General features: G+C 40.9%; 1 protein-coding gene across 1 annotated transcript in view; it reads left to right on the forward strand.

Moving 5' to 3' along the window:
- Window positions 1–8,624, forward strand: part of Ticrr (TOPBP1 interacting checkpoint and replication regulator) — a 41,104-nt gene that overhangs the window by 19,359 nt on the left and 13,121 nt on the right. Inside the window, exons 7-14 of the mRNA XM_021167048.1 lie at window positions 806–1,024; window positions 2,559–2,710; window positions 4,393–4,493; window positions 5,313–5,406; window positions 5,493–5,572; window positions 5,745–5,972; window positions 6,449–6,545; window positions 7,674–7,731. Of these exons, the coding sequence (XP_021022707.1) occupies window positions 806–1,024; window positions 2,559–2,710; window positions 4,393–4,493; window positions 5,313–5,406; window positions 5,493–5,572; window positions 5,745–5,972; window positions 6,449–6,545; window positions 7,674–7,731 (1,029 nt within the window). The remainder of the gene's footprint in view (window positions 1–805; window positions 1,025–2,558; window positions 2,711–4,392; window positions 4,494–5,312; window positions 5,407–5,492; window positions 5,573–5,744; window positions 5,973–6,448; window positions 6,546–7,673; window positions 7,732–8,624) is intronic.

Here is an 8,624-nt window from a genome sequence, read left to right on the forward strand (position 1 = left end):
AAAAAAAAAAAAAAAAAAAACTATTTACAAATATGTGCTCATCCCAACTCCCATGCTGGGAACTGAACCCCGGGCATCAGGCATTAGGCAGTGCTTTACTGTGAGCAACATCCCCAGCCTGTCTGTGATTGTTCTGCGTCACTCCTGTTGTTGAACATGTAGACGGTTCTCAAATTCAGTCATTATAAATAATATTGCAATGAGTAAACTCTGAGAGATTTCCTTAGACGTTTCCAAGAATGAGTTGCTGTGCTAAAGAGTATGAAAACTGGCTTTTGACGTAGAGTGCTAGGTTGTTTCAGAAAAGGCATGTGCTTTTCTAGTATGCATGAGCTATGAGCTCTATCCCTGGCACTGCAAAGAAGAAGCCACTCTTGACTGTTGGGCGACACTCAGCAGAAGTGTGTGTGGTGCTGGCTTTGTGTAAAATGTGGAGATGGCACTGGAGAGACCACTCAGCAGTTAAGAACACTGGTTGCCTTTGCAGAGGATCCAGGATTAGTTCCCAGCACCCACATGGCAGCGCACGGCCATCTGTAACTAGTTCAGGGGATCCAGTGAAGAGGCTCTCATCTCCTTGGGTATCTTTTAAACAAAAAAAAGGTTGTTGAGATATTTAGTTCTAAACTTCAGTAAAGTAAGATGTTTACTCTGTATTGTAGGTAGAAACAGATAAAAGAACTGCTTGGTTTAGATAATTTCTGAAGGAAGCTATTTCTTTCTAGTATTCTTTCACAGCATTTGGAGGCTTAGTTCTTGATGGAAGTGAAACTTGACTTTTCTTTCCATGCTGATGTTTTGGCAGGTGGTATCCCTAGAACTCCAGTGAGACAGAAGATGAATACCATGTCCCGCTCCTTGAAGATGTTGAATGTGGCGAGGCTAAATGTAAAGGCTCAGAAATTACATCCAGATGGTAGTCCAGACATGGCTGTAGAGAAAGGGCTCCAAAAAGCTGTCATTGGCAGAACAGCAGACAAATTGGAAGATAGAGGAAGGATATTAAGAAGTTCTAAACTTAAAGGTATTGATTCATCCTAGAGCGTCTGGTGTCTGTTATTACATAAGAGGTCTGGAGGCTAGGGAATCTAGCCCAGTTGATAGAGTGCTTGCCTAGCATTCATGAAATCCTTGGGTTGATTCCCCAGAACCACATAAAACTTAGCATGATATCCGTATAATCTCAGTACTAGGAGATAGAAGCAGGAGGATCGGAATTTTGGTGACATTGCATCTATGTAATAAATTTGCAGAAACCTCATGTAAATAAATATACAAATAAATCAAATGAACTAGGAGAGGAGAAATAGATTGAGATTGTTTGGGGAATTGAATACTAGAGTACAACCTGAGTTGTTATTCTTTAGGAGCCACCCACCTTTTAAAAATTCTTAATTAATTTTATTAAACTAAGATCTCATATAGTCCAGGCTATCTTCAAGCTCTCTGTAACTGGCCTTGAATTCCTGATCCTCCTGCCTCCACCTCCCCAGTACTAGGATTACAGGCATGTGCTACCAGCCCAGTAGAATCTTACATTGACCTGGAGCTTACTGAGAGAGTAGGCTGGCTAGCTAGGAAGCCCTAGGGGTCCACCTGTCTACATTCCCCCAGGATTGGGAGTATAAGTGTGGTCCACCACATCTGGCTTTTTAAAATGCTGGTGCTGGAAGCTCAGGACCCCATAGCTTAACAGAGCCATACTGCTGAGTTTTAAATATTTTTTTACAATATTTTAATTTATATGCTCATATATGCATGTGCATGTTATGGAAGGTCACATGGAGGTCAGAGGACAGCTCATGGGAGTTCATCCTCTCTGTCCACCTTGTGGGTCCTAGAGATCAATCTCAGGTCATTAGGCTTGGCACAGGCATCCTTAGCTGTGGACCCCTTACTAGCCTGTTACTAAGTTTAAAGGGACTCTGTATATTTTGGATAATGGGCATTTATCTGATGTCCTTTGTAAATATTTTCTATAAATCTATGGTTTACCTTTTACACTCTTGTCAGTATATTGGTAGAACATTAGTATTTATTTTATTTTTAGTTGGTTGGGTGTTTGGGTTTTATAAAAAAATCATGTGTAGCCCAGGCTAATCTCAAGCCTACTACGTGGCTGAGTTCTGCCTTGCCCACCTATCCCTCCTTTCTCCAGATCCCCCAGGTATCTTTGTTATCTTGTAGCAGTCCGAGACCTTTTCTTCCCATACTGTGACTGACTCACTTGGACTCCTCTGGAGCACACAGGCTGTGTCTGAACCTAACTTTCCCATCTGGGTGTCAGTCGTTCTAGCACATGATCTGGTTTGGTTTTTTGATCTTTTATTCATTGTATCATCCACCTTTGTTCTTTGTTAAAAGTCAGTCAGCTGCTAGGCCCTGTGGAGCATTTCCCGTCATCCCTGACATGTACACACTACATGCTAGAAAGCTCTAGGGTTAGTCACGGCCATCCAGACATAGATTTCTCCTGGAAGACAAAAGTCTGTCCCCTTAACATGATACATGGAGTTGATCTGAATATGATAACCACGTGTTCTTTTTCACCCCCACAGAATTTAAAACCGAGGAGGAGCTTCTGGCTTACATACATGACAACTACCAAAAGGCTGTGGCTACGGAAGAAACCACATTGTATTCATGTGCTCAAAATACGGTCTCAACCATTAAAATGTTCCTAAAATCAAAGGACATCAAGGAATTAGAAGTAAGAAAGTCTAGATAATACTGCCATAAATGTAGTATTTGATGGTTGGTGGGTTTAGTGCACATACCTTAAAGAATTTCCATTACACTGCACATGATTGAAAAATGATGACTATGGAGAGATGGCTCATTGTAAAAGCACTGCTTTCCAGAGGACCCAGGATCAACTCCCAGCTACATGGTGGCTCAAAATCTTTAGTAACCAGTTTCAAGCAATCTGATGCCCTCTTCTGCCCTCTTTGGGCACTGCATGCAAAAGGTACACAGATGTACATGCAGTCAAAACACCTATATTTGTAAAATAAAATAAAGATATGTGAATAGTTAAAAAAAGAAAAGTGCCGAGTAGAGGATTGGTACAATTCCAGGTTCTGGGATGTGAATCTGATAAACCGGAAGCCAGAAATTCAAGTGGACTTCTGTCCAATGAGACTGCTCTAATTGGTGTTGTGTGTTTATATGAAACACACAACTAGCTAGGGTTAAACTAGCGGTTTTAACCCTAGCTGCTCTTCAGAATGACTTTGTTGTTGTTGATTTTGTTTATTATTTATCTGTTTGTTTATTTTTTGTGTATATGAGTATTTTGTCTGCATTTATGTCTGCATATCATATGCACTGAATTCCCTGGAACTGGAGTTACAGACATTTAACTACCATGTGGGTGCTGGGAATCAAACCTGGGTCCTCTGGAAGAGCAGACAGTGATCTTAATTGCCGAGCCATCTCACCAGCCCTCTTGGTTTTTCTTGTTGCTGTTTTGTTTTTTAAAAGATTTATTTATTTATTTATTTATTTATTTTAATAAGAGTACACTATAGCTGTCTTCAGACACACGGGAAGAGGGCATCGGATACCATTACAGATGGTTGTAAGCCACCATGTTTTTGCTGGGTTTTTAACTACTGAACCATCTTTCCAGCCCCTGTTTTGTTTCGAATGCTAGTGTCTGGTCCTTCCATACTGACAGACTAACTCTAGGTCTCTCTGTTTTGGAAGTTGGGCATATATTTGTTTTAAAAACATCCTGCATAACTCTAACTTATCGCAAACCACTGTTTTAGAATACCTTATTGCCTTTATTCATATTTAATGGCAAAAGCAGGGCTCTTTCTCTAGTGGACGAGAGCTGTTTACAGTTACCACAGCTTTGTGGACCTTCTATTTTAAAAGTGAGTGTATGTAGCTGGGTGTGTTGGCATACTCCTTTAATACCTGCACTTGGGAGGCAGAGGTGGGGGAGGGGCGTACCTTTATGAGTTCAAGGCCATCCTGGTCTACATGTTAAGATGTGGGAGAGGGGGAGGGAGAGGGAGAGAGAGAGAGAGAGAGAGAGAGAGAGATACTGTCTCAAGAAAAAAAGATCTTTCTTTGTGGTGTGTGTGCGCTCGAAGTACTTGCAGACTGCAGAGAGGGTGTCTGATCCTCAAGAGCTAGAATTACAAGTGGTTGTAAGCCGTCTAACATTGGTGCCCACTAGCAATCCTCTGCAAGAGCAAGATCTGCTCTTAACCCTAGCCATTGAGCCATCTGTACAGCCCAAGGAACTTTCCTTTAACAGTTCAAATCTAAAAGCTTGCTGTATCTATTTAAAAAAAAAAAAAAAAGACCACATTCTCTTTAAGATATCAAAGGAAAACGTAAGCAACAGTTTTCTCCTACATAATTACTTTGTATTTGCAGGTGACCTGCTTGAATCATGTGAACTGTAACCTCTTAAAAACCAGCAAGACCCTTAGACAGAACCTAGAGGGAAAGATGGATAAAGAGGACAAAGTCAGAGAGTAAGAAACCACTTTATTTTCACCAATACGCTAAAACGGTTCTCAGGTTATCTTGTCATGATCTTTATGATGTTCTGAGGGGCAGCTGGAGTCGTCTGATTACTTAAGACTCACACCAGTCTTTAGAGAAAACACTGGATTCCTTCCCTTTTTTTTTTTTAAATAAAAGAAAGACTATATTATGGGACCCAGCTGGCCTCAAACTTGCTCTCTAACTGAGTCTGGCCTTGAATTCTTCTACTTCCACCTCATAAATATTGAGATTTAGATGTGTTATCACCGTTCCCAGTTTATCTAGTTCTGGGAATTAAATGCAGGGCGGGCGGGCCTCAAGCATTCTAGGCAAGCACTTTACCAACTGAGCTGCATCCCCGTTCCCCCTACCTGTGCGCTGCTTTCTTTCTTTCTTTCTTTCTTTCTTTCTTTCTTTCTTTCTTTCTTTCTTTCTTTATTTATTTATTTATTTATTTATTGGTTTTTCCACACAGGGTTTCTCTGTGTAGTCCTGGCTGTCCTGGAACTCACTAAGTAGACCAGGCTGGCCTCGAACTCAGAGATCCACCTGCCTCTGCCTCTGCCTCCCAAGTGCTGGGATTAAAGGCATGCACCACCACTGCCCGGCTTATTTTTTATTTTTTCCCTCTCTTTTTCAGTACTGGAGATTGAATCCAGGGCTTTCTATATGTGAGGCATATGCTTTAGCACTGAGTTACATTTCCAGTTCTTGGTCATTGTTTCTACATTAATGAATAGCTCTAAGAAAGAGTTTCATTAAATAGCATGCAAAGGAGATGGGACCTGGTACTTTGTTTCCTCCAGGTGCCAGCTTCAGGTATTTCTTCGTCTGGAGATGTGTGAGCAGTGCCCCTCAGTCCTGGACCGCCCAGATGAGGTGGAGCGCATAGTGGAGGAGGTAAGCCAAGGCTGCTGCCCCGAGCATGCTCTCATTCTCTCAGCTTCCCAGCAGAGCCTGTGGCAACTTTTTGCAATCTCTTCCAGGTGACAGATTTGCTGCGTCAGGTGTGTCTCACTAAGGACTCCGCGTACCTGTCAGAGTTTCTGGAGGAGATCTTGAGATTGTAAGTTCAATGAGTACTGGCTTAGTTTAAAAAAATTTTGTTGTTGTTGCTGTTGTTTGTTTTTGTTTTTTTAACAACGACTGCACATGGTGTTATCTTAGAATTCTAAGGTTAAAAGGGTATTTTCCATGCTGGTAATTTCAGTTCTATGTTTAATCAATATATCCCACAGGTATATTGGCTCCATCCCCGGGACAATTGGACAACTCTACCACAGCCTGGGGTTAAAAATTCCTCAGAAGCTGGCTGGAGTCCTTCCTTCAGGGTTTTTCAGTGATGATTCTATGTCTCAAGAGAGCATGTCACCACCTCCCTCATCAAGTACTCACAGGTCAGTGTCGGCCATTACTGAGTCTGAGCAGCTGGAGGAGCTTCGGACCAGATCAGCCAAGAAGAGAAGGTAAGGGGCAAGGCTTCGGAGCAATCACTTGCACTGTGATTAAGTTCAGGGTGGCAAGTGTGAAGACAGGCTTGCCTTTGCCCATCTCATGTACTAAGTTGGCAGTTGCCCTTAGATCAGAATCAAGCAAAACTCTCTTGGAGTTCCCTCCAAGTTGCATCATTCACTGTATAGTTTTTCCTCCCGGAATATGTGGTATTTACTTTGGTTTATAAAACTCTTTACTGTCTACAAGGGCTGTCTAAGAACTAGGAACTTCTGAGATAAGATTATGGTTTCAGTTACTTAGAACATTTCCCTTGCTGCCTTTTATTGCTATTAACTAGCTGAATCTGTACTAGCCAATTTTTGTAATATAGGACAAGCTCAAGATAACTAGCATTTATTTAAACAACATAGTTTAGATGCTGGTTTCGCTCAAACCTAACTACATATTTACTCTGTTTGGTGTGTTCTCTATTTTCTATTTTTAAAAGGAAAAATGCACTAATAAGACATAAAAGTATTGCAGAGATTTCCCAGACTCTTCGACAAATTGAAGTTCCCAAAGTGTCCAAGAGAGCTACAAGAAATGTAAGTAGTCACCAATAGATTGGGGCTGTTACTCCTGTTAGCTTGGACTGACAGTACAGAGGTGTTTCTCCTGTTAGGAAGTCACCTTATCTGAAATGGCATTTCAAAGTTTTTGGATTTTGCAGTATTTCTACAGAGTAATGACAATTTAAAACAAAAAACTGGTGGTTGGAGACATAGCTCGGTGGTTAAGAGCACTGGCTGCACTGGAATATAGGCACTTGACCCCTTTACTAGGCTTATGAGCCAAAAGTGGTTTGAGGCAGAAGCAGCACTAAAAGCCCACTGTCTTTTTTTTTTTTTTTTTTTTTTTTTTTGGTTTTTCAAGACAGGGTTTCTCTGTGTGGCCCTGGCTATCCTGGAACTCACTCTGTAGACCAGGCTGGCCTTGAACTCAGAAATCTGCCTGCCTCTGCCTCCCGAGTGCTGGGATCAAAGGCATGCACCACCACTGCCCGGCAAAACCCAGTGTCTTAATCAGTCTTTCCCCTGTTTAGGTATAGAATGTATGTGTTATCACCACCAGAAATTTGAATCCATGTAACTTGAACAGTATCTCTTCTCTATCCATTCTTCAAAATGTGTAATACCAATTATACTCTGTTGTGTATGATCCTAGACTTTCTTCATAAAATATTCCTAAAATACACATCAACAGTTTGTTTATTTATAATGTATCCTCATCTATGTGTGTAGCCAGCCTGGACTACATAGAGAGTCTTGTTTTTAATGAAACTAAAAAATAAGAAAGAAAACAAAGATCTAAGTTACTGTGCTTAGTTTTCTAAATTTTACACACACACACACACACACACACACACACACACACACACACACACACACGTGCACGTGCTCGCCGCCGCACATGTCCATCTCTCTGTAATCCACACTGTCTCCCCTGTGCTCTCACACCCCCTTTGGTTGGGTGGTTTGTCTGTGTTCCCAGCGCTTCTTTTCTGGATTACGACTCTGTAGAGGGAAGTCTTTGGAACCTGGCCTTGGGTGCATTTCACTGGCAGAGCTGTGCATCTCTCTGAATTGCCTCGCTATGCAGAGGGTTTCAGGTAGAACTGTTAGCTTTTTATCTTGAATGAATGCCTGTTGATCGTCCTCATTTCTCATCTCCAGGAGAACTCCCACCCTACTTCCGTACAGCTGCCAGTCCCGAGGAAAGACACAATACAGGGTATGGTTTCATTTTTCAACACCTAGTCACTAGATTGACAAATTTATTATGATTGGATTGTATTTAATATAAGTTACGGCTCTATATCATCGTTGGTTAAAAAAGATACGAATTCCATGTTTTAGGGAACAAGATAGTTTGTATAGCCTCAAAATACTGCATCTAGTAAATTACTGACCTAGAATATTTTAAAGTGTCATTATCATGGAATCTAAAATTAGAAAAAGAAGATAAGAAAAAAGAGACAATGGAGCTATTTTAGACAGAAGGAGCTTAAACATGTTGGCCAAAGTACATTTCTTAACTTTTTCCTTTCCTTTTTACAATTAAAATATAATTTCATCATTTTTCTCCTTCTTTTTCCACTCTCTTATCCTGCTCATGAGCCATCCATCCCTTTGGAAATCATGCTCTCTTTTTCTTTGTTACTGTTACATTTGTGTGTGTGCAGCACAAACCTAAACATACAAATACATTGCGTGTCTAGTGTTGCTTGTATGACTCCAGGACTGACCGCCTGACATTATCACATAACCAGTCAGGGGCTGACACCTGTGGAAGACTATTCCTCTCGAGTTCATAATTTAGTTTCTGTTTGTGTTGTGTTTTGTTTTAAGACAAGCTCTTACTTCAGTTCCTGCTGCCTGGAACTCATTATGTAAACCAGGCTGGCCCTGGAGTCACAGAAATCTGTCTGTCTACTTCTGCTCTGTTCTAGGATTAACAAATAGAAACATTTAATGCATTTCTAAGAGAAAATATTGAATTCATTATTAAAAAAATTCTTCCTACAAAGAAATGTTGAAGATTAGATGATAGCTTCACTTCTGAAATCTACCTGGCATTTAAGAATAAACACATCAGCCTGGCGGTGGTGGTGCACGCCTTTAATC

This window comes from Mus caroli, chromosome 7 (genome assembly GCF_900094665.2).
Source record: "Mus caroli chromosome 7, CAROLI_EIJ_v1.1, whole genome shotgun sequence".
Classification (NCBI taxonomy): domain Eukaryota; kingdom Metazoa; phylum Chordata; class Mammalia; order Rodentia; family Muridae; genus Mus; species Mus caroli.